The sequence below is a fragment of the Mycteria americana genome, chromosome 20 (genome assembly GCF_035582795.1).
Source record: "Mycteria americana isolate JAX WOST 10 ecotype Jacksonville Zoo and Gardens chromosome 20, USCA_MyAme_1.0, whole genome shotgun sequence".
Taxonomy (NCBI): Eukaryota; Metazoa; Chordata; class Aves; order Ciconiiformes; family Ciconiidae; genus Mycteria; species Mycteria americana.
In genome coordinates this window covers 4,403,610-4,424,482 of record NC_134384.1, presented here as the reverse complement: position 1 = coordinate 4,424,482, position 20,873 = coordinate 4,403,610, and the positions used below count along the sequence as shown (strand labels likewise).

Sequence of the window (20,873 nt, the reverse complement as noted above, 5' to 3'; positions counted from 1 at the left end):
ACCTCCAAGGGGAGAGGGCATCTCTGGAGCCAGAGCAGGGCTCTCTGCAGCCAGGGGCCCATTTTCCCCAGCAAAGCTCAGGCAAGAAGTCAGGGATTCCAAAATCTCTCTGTTCGGCTCTGGGGCAGGGAGTATCCCACAGGGCATGTCATCTCAGGGCATGAACAGTGCTCCTACCTACCACTGGACAGACAGGTAATTTGATAATTAGCAATCAGGCATTTATATCAGCCCCAAACCTTTGCTTATCTGGCATTTTTCAGCACCAACAGTGAAGTCCCTGACAATCTCCCAAGGAGCCAGGGGAGGAAAAGCAGCTGGGGCAGCTTGCTGAGCCGAAGGGCCACCTCCAGCGAAGCTATCTTGCTCTCCAGGGTGAATCACACCCTTTCCTCCAGCCACTGTGATTTTTTCCTAATCTCAGTGGATTTCAAATTTCCTAAATCACTTGGCATGAACCACCTCTGCCACCACCGACTTTTTTTCTGGTGGATCAACACAGAAGTTTCCTACTAGAAACCAGAAACACTCTAACAATGACTTTAACAGGGTTCCTGGCCCTACCTGCCAAGGAACCTGACAGAGGGCAAACCAATCCTGCTAAGAAGCCGCAGCCTTAATAAAAAGGTCAGAAAATCACTGGAGAACCCCCAGAGAAGCCGAAGACTCCCGGGGAATCGTGGCGAGCAGGGTGCCGGGATGCGCTGGGCCATCCCTGCACCACCGGGCTCGGCAGAGCAGCCCCCAACCCTGCTCCCAGCAAAACCGCAGCCAGGCGAGGCCCCAGCCGCACCCCAGGGCCCTGAGCACCCCGAGGAGCCCCGCTGCCCTGCACCCGCACCGCAGCCGCGTTCCCACGCTCCGGCCGTGGAAGGTGCCTCTAGAGGGAGCTGAGCCCTGCCCGGCTCCGCGTCTGCATCTATGGTCTGGGGTTGGGTTTCTAATTTTTTTTCTTTTTTTTTTTTTTTTTTTTTTTTTTCCTCTTTTCCCTCCTCCTCCCCGGCCCTGCTCGCTTCCTTCCCCCGCGCCGCGCTCCGGGGAGGAGGCAGGAAGGGAGGCGGCGGGGATGGAGCAGCTCCCCGCCGGGATGCGTTAGCTCCCCGGGACACCCCGGGACGCCCCGGCCCGTCTGGTCTCCGCCGGGACGCGGTGAGTAGCGGGGGACCCCCCCCCCTCCGCCCCAGCTTCCCCCCGGGTTATCTTTATTCAGCGGGCCCGGCCGGGCGGTGCCGAGGCTGCCGTGAGCCGGGGGAGGGATGCACCGGGAGCCCCGGGGGAGCCCGGCAAGGCGGGCGGGGTGGGCAGAGCTGCGGGGCCTCATCCTGCACCGCCCGGTGAAGGAGGTGAAAGTAGGGGTGCCTCGGCAAGCAGCGCTCCGGTGTGTGCAAGAGCTGGGCCAGGGCTGAACGGTCTCGCTCTGAGTTGATCGTTGCCCCAAAGAGGGAATATTGCCTCTTTTAATAATATTTTCTCCAGCTGTTTTTGGTGGTTTTTTTTTTTTCCCCTTTGCAAGGCCGCGGTGGTGACAGCCGCACCCAGCATCCCCATGCCAGCGCTCAGCGTAGGGGTTCAGGGTAGACAGGATTATGTGAGCTGGCGGTGGGAAGCGTTGTGCCACGCTGAGGACCAGGGTGACATCCGTTTCACCCCGCTCGGGGCTGTGACCTCAGACAAGGACACGGCATGTGTGGCTTTGCAGGCTTGCTGCGCGGCTGCCTGCACAGCTTCCTGCCCAGCAGCGCCAGGGACCTCGGGGACTTGGGCGCGCGGGGTTGTGGGGGGACCCTGGCTGCAATATCTGCATCCGCTGGGGCTCGTGGGCCAGCTGGACCCTGGCGCCATGCTGGGTGGGTAAACCCCAAACTGGGCAAACTCACCTGTTCGCTCTTCTAGGCCAGGCTGGGAGGAGCGGGGCTGATCCTGCACTGTCCGTGCAGGGATGGCAGCAGGGCACAGGAACCCTGCGGGATCTCTGACCTGGAGAGGGTTAGCTGCCCTGCACACCGCGTGATGGAATCAGTCCCGTGTAGGGGCCCAGGGCCAGACCTGTGAAATGCTCGTCCCAGAGGATGCTCCACGCGTTTCCTGGAACAGGATCTTCATAACATGTTGGGGGGTGACTTCAGAGCCCCATAGCTGGGCTTGTTCATAGGGATTATGGCTGCTCCTGCAGATCCTCTCCCCTCCTGCAGCTTGCAATTCTGCCTCTCACTCTCTGGGCCAGTCCCATCATCTTTCCTGCACCCAGGTGCTTTTCTTTGGAGAAAAGCTGGGAGAAGTGGTGAGTGTGTCATGAGGGCACACAAGAAATATGTTGGAGACCTTTAAGCAAAGGAGATGAGGGTGAAATAAGAAACAGTTGAGGCAAAGGTCTTTTTTTTTATTAGGGAAGCCTGGCAGGTTCCAGGAAGGCCGATTCTTTGCATGGCATGTGCTCGTTTATAAAGATAAGACTCCTGTGCCATCTTGGAGGTATTGCTAAATCCACATCCTAGGTGCTGCCTGCTGCTTTTAACCCTTTGCGGCCTCCTACAAGAGCAAAGCTGAATCTTTCAGCAGCTGCTGAGAATTAGACACTGCTTCCAGTAACCTGCAGCTTCCCTCAAACCCCTTCTTGAGCCCTCTCTCAAGTTCTGGAGAGCCTTCATTTTCTGCAGTCTTGGGCTGTCTTTAAGTAGATGGGTGTCATATCCTCCTTCACGCCCCTCCCTGCTCTCTTCCAGCCGGTATTCTCTCTCCTAACAAAGGGGGAACGGGGCAAATCAAAGGGACATTGGGCTGGGAAGCAGGAAGAAAGTGGGCAGCAGCACTCTTGATACTGGAGTGGATGGTCCAAGGCACTTTGACCCCCAGCAGAAGCTGGCAGTGAGCTACCTTGGGCGTTCACTTCGTTTGCAGGAGTGGGAGTTCAGGGTCCTCCCCAGGGAGCAGGTTGGGGACCGGCAGCGTGCGAACGGGGACATAGCTACTGGCTCCAGATGTGCGTGTGTGCAAAAAGCGCTGCGGTGTCCTTTATTGCAAGAGAAGAAAGCCCTGCAAGAAACTGTATTGAGAAGGAAACTGAAAATGAAAGTTCCTCTTAAATGACGGCCGCAGTTGCAGCCTGCCGCTTCCTAAGGGTTTGCCAGACTGCAAGTGTGAAGAATCACATGAGTCAGCTGCTTCTCGGGCACTGGACTCGTGTGCTCACCAGCCATCCTTCAGACTTGGTTTGCAGGTCAGGTTTGCATCAGAAATTCCGTCATTCGTGGCTGAGGTCTGGGTCAGAGGCAGTGGGTCGATGTGAAACACACAACTGGTTGCATCTATAGACCAAACTGTAAAAGCTCCAGAGGCAGCCGAACTCTTTGGCTAGCTGCATCCGCATCCTCCCCAGCGTTCAGTGCAGCCTCGGGTTGTAGCAGCGCAAAGTGCAGTAGAAGTTCGTACTGCTTCGCTTACCCACGAACTCCAGAGAGCTGCTCTGAGTCTCGTCTTGCCTTTCAAGGGGAAGCACTGCGGCCTTCCTATGCAAGGTGGGCTGCAGCTGTAGCCCTGCTAAGCGCCCGTGCAGGGGCTGGGGATGGCAGCGGAGGAAGCACAGGAGGGTTTCCTCTCTGGAGGAGGGGATGGGGGCACGTTCATCCGCTCCAAGCACTCCCTGAGCTGTCTCCACCACATCCTAGAGCAGAGAAGAGCCAGGAGAGGAGCAGCTCTGGAGCCTGGGTCTCTGCTGATCTGAGCAACTGGGAGCCAGCTCTCCTCCCAACTTTACCCTCCGTCCCAACTGCTGAGCCTCATCGTGTTTTCAGCTTTTCCTTGGATGGGGATGTTTGAGGTTGGGGAGGAAAAGGGAAATCCTGTCCTCGGAGGCATGTAGGAAAAAACAGCATCTCCATCTGTGTGTCACTGCAGCTCAGGCTCCCTGAATGCAGCTATGCAAATACACGATGGCTTTCTAAGCCAGGCTGATAAGCTTCGCATTTCCAGGCCCCCATCCCCACCTTGACTGCAGGCTGTGCTTCGCATTACTGCTTATGGTCTCAATTTATTTTTTCTTCTGAATAATCTTCAGTGTGAGGTTGTAAGCTTGGACCATGTGTTGCACTTCTAATCATGACATAGGTGGTTATTTATCCATAACTGGAGGTTTTTAAAATTTTTGCCCAGGGTACAATTTAAACTTCTGGGTGTTGATGTGTCTTCATGAATTTAGACCTGGTGCAAATCAGAAAACCCACCAGTTTAGCCCTGTAGAAGTCTGGCCTGGGAACATGTACTGGCATGCCAACAACAGGCTAGGAGCTGCAGCGAGCTCTCTCTAACCCTGACGGTAACTGCGTGGCCTCACTTCCTTCTCTGCAAAAACCAGGAGGTGAGGTCAATGCGACGAGCAGAGGGGTAAAGGAGCTGAGGACTGCGATAAGCCCTAAACCACAGGTCTGGGTTTAGGATACCTCTGAAGTTCAGGGGCAGTATGAGCTGTGCGTTTGGTTCTCATTTGATTTATTGCACTTTATGTTCATTTAAAACATAAGAACAGGGGGAATTAGAGCCTCTGGATATGGGAAAAGAGAGACCTCATCTCTTGTAGAAGTTGTGGAAAACAAATTGTTGGTCAGGCCAGGAGAAATGGGCACTGTCGCTGCAGCTCCGCGTGGGAGCCGCGGCAGCTCAATGCGGTCGCAGGTCGGTATGCTCTTGCCGTGCTCTGAACCGTCGTGGCTGCAGGTCAGGGTAGCAGCATTTTGGGTGGAGCGGTGGAGCCCCGTGATTCAGCTCCCAGACACATTCTCCGGGTACAGCCGGGGAGTCCTAGAACCCTTTGTGCTGTGATTCATCCTGGCGTGAAGCCACTGCAGATGCTGCTGTTGTCTGGGCCAAGTAAGAACCAGTGCAGCCCCATGGCACTTCCTGAGCAGGTCAGAAGATAGCTGGCAGGTCTGCAGCAAGGGTGGGGAGGTGGTGAAGTGGGGGAGGGAGTCGAGTTGCTTTCCTCTTCTGGCATGTAAATGTCTGCAAACACGTTACTGAGAAGAGTCAGGAAGAGAGAAGAAATCTAGGCAAGGGACTTGGTGTGGCCAGGAATCAGGGAGAGAGTGTGCCGGGAAGGGAGGAGCCAGGTCACTGGCAGAGGTAAAAGCAGGCAGCATCGCTCCTCTGAGCACTTGGCTCGGCCGAAGAGGCTTCCTAAGGCTGGCCTGGGAGGTGTGGGAGGGAGCAAGGGGCTGTGGGGCTCTGGTGTCCCTTGCTGGCTGCTCATAACCTGGTTCACTTACTGGCTCTCGTCGTTCCAGGTAAAGCTGATACTCCCAAGCATCTCTCTGCAATGGCCTCAGGGAACGACGGTGACCCACCGAGGGCCCATGGACGCCGGGGAAGCAACGGGCGCAGGCTGTCACAAAAGGTCAACTCAGGTAAAAAAGTTGCTGTGATATTCACAGGAGGAGGCATTTTCAACCCATTCTTTCTTTTTTTTTTTTTTTTTTTCCCCTGCTGTGTTTCTTTGAAAAGATTTTTTTTTTTCATATCTCCAGGGCCCTTTGCAAGACTGGGATAACAAATCAGTTCCATAAAGCTATGCTGAATTGAACTGGGAGAGCACACGCTCAATGCTTTTGGGAGATGCTTGGCATGGGATTAGCACGGTGGGCAGCGAGGGGGGCTTGAAAGGCACGGAGAAAATAGTGTGCAGGGAGCTGCTGGGCTGGGGTCCGCTGGCAGCTCTGTGCAGGCAGGCTGAGGCAGGCATAGCCGGGTCCCACAGGGCACAGAGGTTGGGGCGTGGGGCAGATCGCCCTGGCTGGCTGCGAGACATACGGCTGGTGCCCAGTGTCATTTACTTTCCCTTCCCTAAGCACAAGAGAGTGAAAGGTGCTTGATATTTAAAACACACAGAAAAACGCGCCTTGCTGTGCAGCACCTGGTCTCAGGCAGTTCGTTTCAGTCTTGCTGCATCGGCAGCTGGATGAAATCAGGTCTCCGGTGTGCCTTGGCATAGCAGCAATGAAAAGTTACAGCTCACCAACATTCAGAAGCGGTTCAGTCCATTGCTCGTGTGTGCTGAGCCCAGCAGACTGTGTAATTGCGTTTCATACTAATGGGTGAAACTGGGAACGGGGCCGAAAAGAACCCAGGAAAAACCTCAGCTCCCACTTCATCCCAAAATGATAAAATGCCGCTGCATAGAAAGCTGTTAAACATGGGTGACTTAACCTGTTTTGCAGGTGGACTCGTAAATAAGGCTGAGTCACTGCAGCTCTGTCAATAATGGAGATTAGAAGCTATACCTAACTGTTTATGTATTTGAGCTCAGATCCAGCTCAGAGCTGTTATATTGGCCTGATTATGTTATTTATACTCTGGTATTGCCTGGACTCCTCTCCATCTTGGAGTACCATTTGTGCTAGATCCTGCATGAATACACTGGAAGAAAAAAATACCCTGTCCTTCCCTTACCGAAGTCTACAAGGTATGAAAATAAATAAATAAGAGCAGTTGTTCAAGTATGCTGATTTCCTGTTGAGGCCAATGAGATGCTGATGTGAAAACCAGTGAGAGGATCGGGCCCTGAATTCTAACCACACTGTTTTACAGTCACACTTCCTGTACACTTGCAAACACTTACTGGCAGTACTGGCATCCCTCTGCTTCCCAAAACTCAGGGGGGTCCATCTGGAATTTGGAGGTGGGATCTCTGCACGCCTCTTAGGCAGAAGCCTCACGGACTCCAGTGGAAACAGAAATGTGCAGCTTCCACCAACACATGCTATGGGATTACGGGGCGGAAGAAGGCTTTTGTCAACAGGTATTAAGCCTGGTTTTCATTTAAGGCTTGCTTGCTCTGTTTCTTTATCTTTGGATGTGGTAGGGAGTGAAGAGATTTATCTGCTGCTCAAGGATTTGCTTGAGCATTGTTCTGAGCCCTTGTTGTCCCAGCCGTTGCTTAGGGCATGGACAAGATGCTGCTGTTTCTGTCTAGGTTAGGTGGCAATTTGCACTTGTGGTATTTTTAGGGCATTGTAGACAAAGGCAGGAGCTTCATACTCCTGGCTGTATGCGATGAAGAGGAGGAGCGACTTAGCTCATGAAGAGTCACGCAGAGGCGAGCAAACATTGCAGAAGGAGGGGTGAGAGGCCCAGCACCGACAGTGCTGGGCTGAGCTCAGGAAACAGGGCTCATACTTCAGAAAATTAACCTTGCCATCCTTCAGCTCTCACCTGTAACATGGGGGTGGCAGTGCCTCCTTGTTCAGACGTGCTGCCAGGGTACACACACAGCCACGGGAGCGGTTTGGAACATCAAGGCTCAGATCTGTGGGACAAGCCATGGACGTGGCTGTGGACGTGACTTGCAGTAACCATGCCAAATGCAGCTCAGCTCCCCTACAGTGCGGAGGGGCTAGTCCACGTGGTGAAAATATTGTTTATGTGGTCACACTTAGCTCCTGCGTGCACCACGTAGCTGGAATCCCAAAGCACTTGGTTGAGAAAGGTGATGTATTGCTACATCCACTTACTACTACTACGGAAATGGAGAGAGCTTTGATGCAAGTCTCTGCAAGGATGTCCAAGGTGTCAGGGTTGTGCATGGAAAGTCCAGCCACCCTGACTCACAGTTTGGAGCATCAGACTGGCAATTGTTCTCTTTCTCAGATTACGTGGGCTTTCTCATCTGTCTGTGTGTGTTTAATACTCACATAACATACCTAGAGAGGTGTGAGGTTTGGTCCTTGGTTGTTTGTCTTAGCTCTGGACTTGACGTTGCATGTGAAGCAAGTCATGAACTGATAAATAGTTGCTTAGGGATGTTAGTCATGCATCTGTGAGCGTCTCTGTGTCTTCATCTCCAAGACCACCTGCAAAATGAGTAGGAAGAATGTGACCTGCCTGTTTAAGCCTGGGTTTTCATACATTCTGGAGAGCAACCAAAACCATTTAAACAGGCTTTTCTCTTGTCTGGTGCCCATGCAGTTCCTATCTCCAGCACAGACACAGAGTATTGGACTTCCCTGTTCAACTGCATCTCCCATCGATATGTCATTTCCGTTTTTAAAAGGGGGGAAAAAAAAAGTCATCCTTCTGATGGCTGTGCTGGGAGATAACTCTGCTCTGGAATTGCCTCGTGACTCCTTTGTTCTGGCCTGCAAAGGATGCCCCAAAAAATCTTGTATGAAAAAGTTGGTGGGGCAGAGGGAGATGCATTGCCAGAGCTGAGATGCTCACCCACCTTGGGGGCATCCTGCTGAGCACCGGGCCCAGCCTCCCTTTGCAGTTCAGTAGATCAGCAAATATGGGACAGGTCTCAGCTTGGGCAGCAAAGTACCAGAGCAAAACCGTGCTGCAGCCCCCAGCCCCTGCTGTAAGCCTGCAACTCTGGTTGTGTTGGTGGGACACCATTGAGCATAAGAATTAAAGCAGATTTCTTGAGTCCAGTCCAGAATCTGGACCAGAGAATCTCCCTTACTGACAGATTAATTTCTATGTTAAAACCAAGGGTGTTTGCCCATTAGCTCTGCAGGGAGGCTATTTGGGAATATTGCTCCTCTTTTGGGTGGGAAGATACTTGTTCTAAAGAGCAGGGGAAGGGCTTTGTGCTGTGCAGATGCCTCTGGGGAAGGCAGTTTTCCATTTACCTGTCTAGAAGCTCTGCTCTTGGGTGCAAGCTGTGCAGGATTATGCCAGCATGATGCAGTATCAGGTTGATCAGCCGGTGGTCCTAGATGGCATTGCTATTGACAGGCGATAGCTTTCACAAGGGGCTGCCTTGCCCGGCGGAAGCTAACCCAAATCCATTAACGCAGATACTGCTCATCCCACACTTGAATTGCAACTACCATGAGGTGGAGTCAAGCTTCCCCTCGAGGCAGGAATCTCCAGAGACCGTTCTTGGTTCCACGGAGCCATCTTCTCCCTTCGGAGCCTGTTGCTGTTCTCCCTCTGTGCAAAGAGATGCACCTCTTAGTGTAGTTACTGCCGATCTCCTGAGCTCGAAAGGGATGCTGCCAGGTTGCATCTGTCATTATTACAGTCTGTAGCAGGGCTATTTAATTTAGTTGTAACAAGGTCTGATGGATAACTTTGGTGAGACCTGCCAGTTTTACCATAGCACAGCTGCTCCCCGGGAGATAGGAACAGTGAGAAATAAAGGATCTTGCACAGAAGTGCAGATGTTGCATGTTTGAGACTGGCTGGGGTCTGGTCAATGTTGTCTACGGTGTGGATCCAGGCAAGAGGCTGTTGGGGTAGGTCTGGTCTAGATGCTGAGACTGCGATGGGGACCAAGGACGACAGGGTCACTGCTTCATGCAGCAGAAGCAGAGCAAGTCCTCCCTTGCAGTGTGGGGGTTCACAGCAGCTCGTAAGCCCCCCTCACAGCCCCGATAATCCCACAGGGAGCCCAAAGATCCCAGACGAGCTCCAAACCACTCTCCTCCTCTCTGCTGCTGGTACTGGGAGTCCGCAAAGCAAATCTTGATCCAGATCATCTTCCTTTGAGCGGGAGAGACCCAGAGATGGTCCCAGTGGGTGCTGTGGGTTAACACTTCGGGGAAAAAGATGTACGTTCTCATGTCTTTGTGTTACTGAAAATAGCACCTGGGGTAATTAAAACCAGGGATTTTTTTGGTACACTTATTTCCTCTTTTGTTCTCGCAGTGTGTTTACCCTGGCTCTTGCTGAAACTGTGAGTCAGTTGGTTTCATTTTCTGGCTCTGGGTGGAGCAGTCACTGGCTCCGCTGGCTGTTCCATAAGGTGGGATTTGTTTACCGCCAAATAAACCCGTTCCTGCAAAACAAAAACCAATCCCCTGAAAACACAGCAACCAGGGCTTGTCACTTCCTTTCACCTTTATTTACCCAACCTGAACTCAGTGTAACCTGAGTCTCTGCACAACAGGTCCTCTTCCTTCCCTGCACCCCATCTGGGGCTGTGCCCCTCTCCCCGGAGCCCCATGCGGGCTGTGTAGATGTGACCAGCCGGAAAACCTCTGTGACGAGCAGTGCAGCATGCTTTGGAGACTTGGATACAGAATTTTATGGGGCAGTGCTGCCAGGCCAGCTGTGTCCACCAGGCCAGGTCCTCACGTTCCAGCCCTGGGACATTACTCGGGCAGGAGCATCTCTGCATTGGAAATGCAATTTGCAGTGGCCAGAGAAGTGCATGGCCAGTCGGGCGGGTGGATATACTGGGATACTGGGAAAGGGTTTTAGCTGGGTTGGCTGCAGTGAGCTGCACTGCTGCTAGACAGCATTGCTGGTGCAGATGTGCTGCTGCATGTCACCAGCACGCCTTGCAGGACAATCACCTAAAGCCACGCATCTGCAGGGTCCTGAGCTTCTGACATTCCTCCCAGTAGCTCATTTACCTGGGCTTTGCACCTCGTTTAATGTCTGTGAATCTCCACCCTGAATGGTGATACCCTGTCAAAGGAGCAGGGCTCTGATCCGTCCACACCATTTCTGTCCCCTAAAATTTTCCATCTTAGAAAAGAAACTGGGAAGAACCATGTTACCAGGACCTTAGGGCCAGCTCCCCCTGAGCCCTGTGCAGTGACTTAACTGGGCGGCCAGTTGTTTGGGAACCGGTGGTCTAGCCCAGATTGCTTCTCGAGCTAGCCGAAACTGAGCTCTAATCAAAGACATCCCGTGACAGATTGGGTACTTTCCCCAGGAGCAATGTAACGCGTGTGATAAGGTATCGGTCGCCATGGTACCTACGGGACTGAAACGCCTCGCCGGGGGCTCCCTGCTCCGGAGGGGGCAGGTCCTGGCCATGTCCAGACCCTTGCTCTTCCCCGAGCAGCACGGGCACAGGGGAAACGCATGCAGGTCTTGAGCCGTTTGCAGACGGGCACACGCTTGTCGACGCCGGTTGTTTCTGACTCGCTTCCTGCTCGTGCGGAGCCGGGTCGGTTTTCGCGCACTGTTGGGGTGACATCACTGCACGGGCGCGTTCCCTCGCTGAACCCTGAATACCTGGCATGCTGAGCCCTGCTTGTTTACAAGAGCAGAGGAAGGAAGCCGTGGCACCCAAAACCAGCCCCAGCCTCCCCCCACAACAGCCCCGGCTCGCACCCTGCCGGGCTGCAGCCTCTCCCGCTTGCCGTGCAATGGGCTTATTGCTTCCACAGGTATTTGTTAGCAGAGCAGGGGATTTAGGTGTCTGCTCTCGCACAGTGGCAATGGATGTGCTGGAGCAGACATTGAGTTCAAACTTACCGCCTGGCTGTTTATCTGCTTTCAAGCGCAGGATGGGGAGTCACCAATCTGGGTTACAGTTTGAGTTATTCAGAAGCTCCTCTCCTTTCTGTTCCTGCCAGCAGCCCGTGCAGAAGTCGCAAACCCTGCCCTGGCATTGCCGCTGACGGGTGTATGCGAGACCAGTGACGTGCGATTGAATCGGCAAGGAATTATACTAAAATGACCAATTTAACTTTTGCTCACCACGTCGTTGCTGATGCCATGCAAGGGCACGATCGCTGGTGACATTGAAAAACAAGACTGTTTGCTGAGGGTTGATGGGCAGCACTAGACTGAGCTTTGCCTCCAGTTTTGGGTTTGGATCTGAGATTTCTGAACTTGTTTGTGCTGAACTTGTTTGTTTGTACTGAGAGGTGCTGTCACATGGAGAGAGCTGCCAAGCAGAAGTACTTGCACATCTGGTTTGTGTTGTGGTAGTCCTGGAGCTGTCTCTCGCCAAAAATGGATTCAAAAGGTGGGCTTGTGCCCCTAAGAACGACTGGCTTAAAAATTAGTTTTCTGAGAACTAATTTATGCTGGATTCTTTTTGTTTTGTTGCAAAAGGCCAGTGTTAATACAAACAGCACAAATTTAGGCTGAAAATGAAGGAATGGTCTCTTTCTGACTTGGGAAAGGGGGGAGATGAGCTTCTCCCTTGACTTTTCTTCCTCTTGTCTCTCTCTCAGAGGACCAGGTGGCGAAGGAGACGGAGGAGGTGTTTCGGAGCTATGCCTTCTACCGCTACCAACAGGAGACAACGGAGAGAGGGGAGGAAGTGCCCATGGACCCAGAGATTGTGGAGATCCAGCAGAAGCCGGGCAGGTAAAACTCTGATACCAACCATATGCACGTCCCTCAACCCCATCCTGAGGCAGGCTCCTTTACAGACCCACCCCTTGGTCCTGCTCACCGGTCTTGCTGGGAAGGCAGACCTATCCATAATGCTGTCTTCCCTCTGCGCAGCACTGGGAACCTGGTGGGAAGGCGCCTGGCCATCATCGGTGACGACATTAACAAGCGGTACGACGCAGAGTTTCGCTGCATGCTGAAATCCTTGCAGCCCACCAAGGAGAACGCCTACGAGCACTTCACCAGAATAGCCTCCAGGTAAGGCCACCGGCTCCCTCAGCGTGGGCTCGATGCCTTCTCCTGGAGGAGATCAGGGAAGGAAAAGTCAGCCGGGGTGCAATACAGTCGGTTAAAGCCTTGCCCCCACCCCAGAGCAGCTGCTCCCCTGGCTCTGCCCCAGCACACACACTCTGTCAATTCAAGCTTCACCCACCGTCCCTGGGTTGAGCTCCCAACAAGCTCACCGTGACGCTTCATGTGTTTTCTGCCTGTCTGCTCTTGCTCCTGCGCACTGTTTGGACAGTCTTCACCTGACAATCATCTCGCAGTCCTTGCACAAGCTAAGCAGGGTCAGAAAGTTTGGGGAACACGCCTGAGAAGCAAGGCCTGTGCATCAGTAGCCAAGTGAATGTTCCAGCTCCCATTCAGGGGTGCGACCAGCCCCGGACCAAGGCAGAGCTGCTGCTGCTCCCACTGCCGCTAGCTTGGTAGCTGGGAAGTCCCAATAGGTCAGGCTTTCCGGAGGCACAAAGCAAACGCAGCTGCAGGCTGTGGGGCTGGGTAGATACTCACCGCCCTTGGCGTGGTCCACGTGAAACAGGATCGGATTAACTCAGGATGGGGGATGCTCCGCAGGCTTGGAGAGCCTGCAGGCATCTCATGCAGGCAATGCATGCCCAGCTCTCCTGCTCAAAGCACAGCAACAGGGTGAAGAGTGAAGACAAACATCTGGACAACTTTTTGCCCTGATTGCATGAGGTAGAAGCTTGGATCGAGGTGGCCATCAAGGGGTTCAGTCCTCACCCCTCTGTGTCTGTAGGGAAACCAAGGCACTATGCATGTTAAATGGTTTGCTCAGGGTCATGCAGAAGACCTCTGGCCAAGCCAGGAGAGAAGCCAGGATCTCTGGGTTCCCAGGTCCCAGGCTCCCATTGCTCCTCCGAGCGTGCCTGGCTCCGGAGCAGCCCCGTCCCTGTGCACCCTCCGCTCGGTGTTTGTTGTCTAACTGCCTCTCTTCTGTCCTCTTCCTGCTCCCCTGTCCTTGGGAAGCCATGCTGCGCTGTTTTCACCGCTTTGCCAGTCTGAGGCGGTTAACGCACCGCAAACAGGTAAATTAACCTCTGTCCCTCTCTTTGTGCTACCTGTTTCTCTGTTGTTCCTTCCCAGGCTCTAACTTCCCTCTCCCTCTGCAACCTGCACGGTGGCAGCCCCACACCAAGGCTCTGCAGAGAAGACCGTTCCCTTTGGCTGGGCAGACAGGGACTGCCAGGAACAGGGCACAAGGTTAAAATGCAGGGCCTGAGTCTACTCTTTTTATTTTTTTTTCCTTTTTTTCCTTCTTGCTTGCCTTGCTGGAAACCAGGAAAAACACCTTCAAAAACTGGTCTAGATAAATCAGTGCCAAACCTGCAGACAGTGATGCAGTTTGTGCCCACAGCAACCAAAACCTAGACCAGGAACAGCAGGTATTGACTAGGCACATTTTGGGGCCCCCCCAGCCCTTGGGAACATCAGCCTAAGGCAAGATCAGATCAGGTTTTGGTCTTGGAGGGGTTTGTCTATGCAGGAAAAGGGAAAAAGCCTGTTCTAACATGCTTTGTCCTTAAATATATTTAAAATTCCTTACCTCCAGGCACAAGCGAGGGATGCTTTGGGGCAGGTGGGTGGTAGTTCCAGCTCCTGGCTGCATGGGTAGCAGCTGCTGAGCTTGCTGCAGCCTACAGCCTGACAGCTTAAACCAGCAACAACTCCAGCTTACCTTGTTTAATAACCTTGCCCGTGAAAATACAGGACCTACAGGCAGCTGACGTGCCCTGCGTTCAGGTGGAGACCTGAGGGAAAGGCAGGAAGGCAGCAGGTCAACAACCACCATCCCAAAGCTTCCACTCTAACAATTCAGAGCCTGTAGCTGTGTAGACAGGATTTGGAAATTTCCTTTTCCCTAGGACATCCCTAACCCACCTGGCTGAGGCAAACAGCGGTTGTGACCGAGACCGTGTTTGTTCTGCTCTGAAAGCACATCCTGGTTATTGGAGGCCACGTGTCGCTTAGCCACAAAATCACTACGTTGTCTGTGCGGCTGGGATGCACCTCGAGGACTAGTGCAGCATCCCCAGCCCTGCCCTGCAACCAGCGCTGCTCGAGAGCCCGTGGCCTGGGATGCAGAGACTAGGGAGGTCTGAGCCAGCTGTGGCAGTGATTTAACCAGACCGTCGGCTTCGTTTCAGCTTGTTCGAGAGCGGCATTAACTGGGGCCGGGTGATTGCGCTGCTGGGCTTCGGCTACCGCATGGCCATCCACGTCTACCAGCACGGCATACCAGGTTTCCTCCACCGGATCGCCCGCTTCGTCACCGAGTTCATGCTGCGGAACCGCATCGCCCAGTGGATCGCCCAGCAGGGAGGATGGGTGAGCCAGCGGGAGCGCAGGGCTGTCCCGGGGGGTTCGGGGGCAAGGGGAGGCAGCTGTGCTCCGGCCGGTGAAAGGTGCAGCCCGGGGACTACGGCACTGCTGAGGCTGGTGGTGTCACCCGGGTGCAGGCAGAGCAGCAACCTGGCCCACGCAGATCTAACGTGCTCTGGTTATTCTCTGTCTCCTGTTAGGTGGCTGCACTCGATCTGGACAATGTTTACATGAAGTACATGCTGGTGGTGGTGGCCCTGGTCATGGTGGGGCATTTAGTGGTACGACGCTTCTTCAGGCCCTGACTGACATGGGGGCAGAGGCTGGGGGGTCCGGCCAAGCTCTCTCTCAAATCTCTGCTCTACATTGACATCTCCCAAGAAAGGGGGGATTCAAGAAACCTCTGAGAGAGAGAGCAGCTTGGACCTGTGACCCTCCCGCTACGGGGCCCAGGGTCTCTGCCATCTATGGAGACACCACCAGGAGCTATGGAGAGGAGTGGGGGTGGGGGGGTGGGGGAAGGTTCAACTTTGCTGTCTCTTTTATGCCTCGCTTCGCTGCTGAGGACAGAGCATCACCGTGACACTCCTAGCATGCAGCAGTGAGGCAGGAGAACTGGCTCCTCTGGAGTCAAGAGTCTGGAGGAACAAATGTGTCGTTGTAATAATGCCTGTGTGTGTGTGTGTGCGAGCGCATGGATCTTGTCTGCCCTTCGGGGCAGGTCCCCATTTGCTAATGGCCCGAGTCTAGACCATGCCTGCATTTGAAGAGGGATTGCAGCCTTGGTTGCTGCAATTGTCTGTAAGTCACTGGAGGGGCAAGCTAGCATTAGAAAACCCACGTGGGGCTTGCTTTCACCTTCCCTCTATTCCTGAGCCCAAGTACTTGAGCCTTCTCTTTCCTTTTAACAAGCATCCCTACCCCTTTTTTAAAGAAACACGCTGACTACCTGTCATCTGACAGTCCATGGTAACATCTGGCAGCGCTGGCAGGCAGGTTTTCCCTGCTGCAGCCCGAACCTGGAGACCTGCAGCTCTCCCCTGGCTGATGCAGGCGCTGGGGTGCAGCCTCGCAGCCCTGCGTGGCGTGCCAGCAGACCTAGGAAGCGCTAGCAGGTTTCCAAACACTAAAAAGCCGTGGGGTGACTAACGGTGCGTGTAGGCAGCCTGCCTCTCTGCCTGCCCTCCCTCCAGTTCTGCTGGGGGCTTCCATTCAGTAGACTTGGGTGCTGGCAAACGAGCAGCCCAAGTGAGACCAGTTGGTCTCCCTTGCTCTCAGTGGGAGGCACTGGAGTTGCATCCCATCCCTTCGTCAGCTCTTTGCCTTCTGAGCTCAGCTGGGCAGGATGGTGCAGGCATGCCTTGGTTAAGCCCAGGGCTGCAGTGTTTTATAGCTGCCCAGACAGCAGGGCCCAGCGTCTTTGAGAAGTGATTTGACCTTGTTCCATTGATGACTAATGCTTAAGCATAATTTTTGGGGGAGGGAGGGAAGCAGGCTCCACTCTCCCATCCCAAATCTTTCTGACTTTTGCAAAATAGGGGGAGAGTCCCAGTGTGGACCGTGTGGTTTAGCTCTGTTCTTTTTACTCCAGGTTACTCTGTAAGCCTTGAAACTGTGACTGGCTCTGTCTGACCCAAACTCACCCTGTTCCAGCGTCACCCATCTCAGGTCAGCCAGCTGGGGGAGGGAGCCAGAGGGACCTCAGAGGTAGGAAGTGAGCAGTGGTCCTGTGTCTGGGCTCCCCTCCTAATGCAGACAGAGCCCTTCTGGGCTGGAGCCTGGGACAACGGGAGTAGCAAAATCGTAGCCCTAAAGAGGCTGAGCCCTCCTGCCTTCTGGGGCCTTTCCACGATGGCTGGAGCTGGGAAGTTGCCTGGTATTGCTACTGCAAAATGGGCTGGATGACCACAACTGACAGTGCTCTGACTCATCTCTGTGGCATGGGGATCACAAACCGGGGCAGAGCCTGGCTCGCCTGCAGCCCTGCCTGGTGTCACCTTCTGCAGCGACCACCGTGAGAGCCCAAGGAGGGTCAGAGGGATCTTGAGAGCAGCCCATCTGCCCCGCTGTAACAAAGGTGTTCCTGACGGACATCTGTCTAACCTGTTTTTAAAACCCTCCAGTATTGCCTCCCCATATCGCTCATTCCTACCTTAATCTTTACCTTCAGATAGATTTTTTTTCCTCAATGCCTATGCCTTGCTGCAGTTTAAGCTTGTTACTACACGTCCTGTCCAAGCACAGAGCCAGGATACTTTACATCCCTTCTCCCTGCAGCTGCAGAGGCTTAGCAGGACCAGCTGTAATTTTATAACACATCCCTCATGTTCCTACCTCTTTTAACATAAGAATAGCAAACCTTTCAGCCTATTTCCACATCAGGGTCTTTCTGTGCTTATCATTTTGACCCTGACTGTTTCTGCAGTATCCCTTTCCCTGGACTGTGCTTAATAGAAAGACATTAAAATATTTGCTATAATATTCCTCTTCTATATATCTCTGTTTTGGTTGCTTTATTTGTTTTACCTGTGCTGGGCAGCACAAATCTCCAGTGGATTGTCCATGCTCAGGTTTTGTGGCCGTGCTGACTCTCTTTGAGCAGCTGAATGCTCACCTAGCTCATTTGTCCCTTTGCAAGTATATTTCTTTGCATTTATCCACACACAACTTCATTTACCATCGTGCCACCTGTTCACCCATCTTGAGCAGATCTTGAGATTTCCTCAAGATCTCAAGACTCTTCTGTGGTGTGAACCAGTCTAACCAACTTAGTATCATCTGCAGTTCCCCATCCCCTCACCTCACCTTCTTTTCCGGGGGAAGACACCACCAGATGGAGCCTTTTTGCCACGATGAAAACAAACTACTTAATTGTTATTTTCCTTTTCTCTTAATCAGCCACATTATAGATGTGTCACTGTCCTCTAGGCTAGTTCTCTGGTTTGGTTGTCTCTCCAGCAGGACTTTTTCAGAGGACCTTGGAAAGACAACAGTATATCAGCTTTTATTCACTACTTCACCGACACACTCCAACTCTAACAGATTGGAGAGAACTTTTGCTTGTACAGAAAGCCATGCTGCTTGTAATTTATTCTCATCTTCCAGATAAGGTGTTTCACCTTGCAAACCAAATTCAGCTGTAAGGCCAGCAGACTTTAAATAAAGAACATTTTTCAGCTTTATGGTAGACGATCAAGCCTTAGTAAAGTCTGTGATACCAGGACAGAGAAGGGAACTTTTAAAATAGGTGCTGTAGCAAAGAAAAGTTTCCATTTTATCTGTTTTCTCAGGGGATTTGCAGGGAGGACTGTCTCAGGATATCAGCATGTTGTCTCCCTCTGCTCTCACCTCTCCCAGCCTTCCTGACACTGGTTACCAAGTGGAAAAAAGCTTGAACTGGTACTGTGAATGGGTGACTGGTCTGTAGTACTGTGTCCTGTCACTGGATGGCAACAGCATTGCAGGCACAGCCACCCGGGTGCTGGCTCCGAGGGTGGAGAGGGGCTGAGCTCCCACGGAGGGGGAAACCCCCCCTTCCAGGTCCCCCTCTTTGTCCAGGTGACCTCGGTATCCATCAGCTGTGGTCTGCACACCCAGAGCTGTGGTGCGCACCATGCTCTGACCCGTAGCAAAGGCAGGCATCACTGGTTTGTACTGGACTGCTGTTGGGAAAAGTGTGAGTGCTTTGGGGGGGGGCAGGAACAGGCTAAAGCAGGGTTGGATTTGCTGGGCTCAAAGTAGACCAAGATGAGAAGGCTTGGCCCTCCCCAGAAGCTGATGCTCTGTGTAGGGCTGGTGGGCCCTCTCTGGAGAGCCGCAGCCAGTATCTACCTCGAAGCCCCACTCGGCAGAGTTTGGGCAGGGGGCCTGGACAAGGTACCACGGGCCACCTTGACTATATGCAGAAGGCTTTTGCTGTGGGACTGGCAGTGCCAGGAGCCATTTTTACAAAAAAAGTATGTCTCTGCTATAGAAGTAAGAGCTCTAAATAAAACTCCGTTCTTAGAATACCCCAGACTTCCCTTACAGGGCTGAATCAGCCAGTTTATTCTGCAGGGATAAAGCCCTGATCAACTACAATATTTTCTAACCAGTGTAAACTTCGTTTAACCACCAACCCAGTCCCATATTGTACCTTGTGCGAAAGCAAGCCCATCTAATGCACTGAACAGCGGGCTCTCCCTGCTGCCACCTTCCTAGCCACTGTGGTGCTACTGGGGATGACTGCCGCCGGGGTTCGGCTTCTTCCCCTGGTGAGCAAGGGAAACAGAGTTGGGAAGCCCTCAACTGGAAAATGAAGGCAGAAGGTGAGGAGAAGGCTCTGCCATGGCTGTTCACTATATCATTTGGGTTGGAAGGAAAGTCTCACCCCCACTCAAAGCAAGGCTACCTGAATCACTGCAGGGTTTGGTGGACAGCTGCTGAGCAAGCATGCCATTTTTCTAGCATTAGAGACCCAAGCTGGGGTTGCATCTGAGGAAGGACTGGTTCTCTGTGACGCTTGGAACTTAGCTGCACCCCCTGGTACCAGTGCCTGCCTGGTCTGCTCAATCCTAGACTGGGTAGGGAGAAGAACCAAAGAAAGGCTTGTGCTATTCTCCTTTCCACCCAGCCCCAGGATCAACTGATGGGATGGTTTCAGCATCACAGTGCTCAGTGAAGGCTGAGATGCACCCCAGAAGTAGCAGAGAGGGGTGCAGGCTGTCCAGGTAGCGGTGCCAGTCCCCGGGACTGGAGGAGCCGTACGTGGATGCAAGTCAGGGCAGCTGATTGCAGCCCCACTTGAGGCCATGAGCTCTGCACCATAGTTCCTTGTGCCTCTCTCTGCTGGCTCCCTACATATCGAGGGGTGCAGGGAAGAAAGGGGGGTTCCTTTTGGTGAGGATTTCTTTGTGCAAGAGGCTACCCCAGGAGAGGTGTTAAGGGAATGTAGCACAGGGAGTTGACCAGACAGAAAACTCTTGGTTCAAGCAGAAGCGTGTGCATTTGGGAGGGTGGGCAGAGGAATTTCATTCAGAAGGTTATAATGGGTGCATAGAGAAAGGGGGAGAGTCTGAAGGAAGAGTCTCATTTACTGAGCCTATCTGAGAGCATTTTTTACTCCCACCCTCTCCCAGCTCTTTGCCTCTGGATGGATGAATCTGCCTGAGCTATTAGTTTGCTTGTCAGAACCACCTCTCCCTTCTACGCGTTCCTCACACTGCGAGTCAAACCCTGAGCCATCCCTGCCAAACACCGGGTGCAGCGGGGTTCGGGCTGGCAGGGACCAGCGCTGCCCCAGAGAGACCAGTCTCTTCATGGTCAGGACTGGTGGCAGTCTTCTGTGAAGCTCTGTGTGATGGGGTTTACACATATACTTGAAACCACACTATCACTGTTAATCCTGGTTCTTCCTTGCCGTTTTCACAGTGTCAAAGCACATGGTGTTTCACACAGCTCCTTTCTCCGTCCTTCCAGGAAGCCCCAGTCTCTCCCAGCACTGCAGGAAGGGGATGGGGTATATGATGGAGCAACAAAGCATGCTTTGCACTGACTCTGGAAGGGAGGGACTGGTAAACACCTTTTCTTTCCAGGGGGAGGAGGAGAGGAAGACCACAGGTTGTCCCAGTAGAAGCAGGGAGATGGGGAATGAGCTCTGCCTGCAGGCCAGCCTTTCCCCAGTGCAGGTCATCTTTAAATGGCAGGCAAAGGGGCTGTGTGGAACATGGTGGATTGCTTTTACCTGAAATAACATTTCTTTCACAAATATTCTGTTTTAAAATGATGTAATATATATATAATGTGTGAAAATAAAAATGGTACATACAAACTTTTCTCCTGGCTGTGTTGAGGGTTTTCTTCCAGAAGCTGTACTCCTTTGCAGGGTGCTCTGGGTAGCTCTTGGGTGCATTATAGGTTCCCCTGCACAAATTTGCACAAGCTCTTTAGTCTCAGCTGCCCCATTAGTTCAGGGATACCAGGCCTTCTTACACTTTTTCTAGCATGAAGAGCTAGACAGGGAGAGAAATGTACTGCTGAAGCTTGCTTTGCCATCCCTGAGAAATAGTGCCTTTACAGCAAATAGTGCAGGGATGAAGAAGAGCCTGCTGTAGTAATCTGCTGTAGTGATCAGCTGCTCGACCTGCCCAGAAGTTAAGGATCTTATCTCTGATGTGTCCACACCTCCCTAGCAGGAAACAATA

The 20,873-nt window shown here is 52.9% G+C and overlaps 1 protein-coding gene across 1 annotated transcript; it reads left to right on the top strand.

The window, feature by feature from the left end:
* The first annotated feature begins 981 nt into the window (after window positions 1–981).
* BAK1 (BCL2 antagonist/killer 1) lies at window positions 982–20,505 on the top strand. Its single transcript, XM_075521886.1, has 6 exons — window positions 982–1,149; window positions 5,277–5,396; window positions 11,907–12,042; window positions 12,184–12,327; window positions 14,517–14,697; window positions 14,892–20,505. The coding sequence occupies exons 2-6, from the start codon at window positions 5,309–5,311 to the stop codon at window positions 14,994–14,996; spliced, it is 654 nt and encodes a 217-aa protein (XP_075378001.1). The 5' UTR covers window positions 982–1,149; window positions 5,277–5,308; the 3' UTR covers window positions 14,997–20,505.
* Window positions 20,506–20,873: the final 368 nt, after the last annotated feature.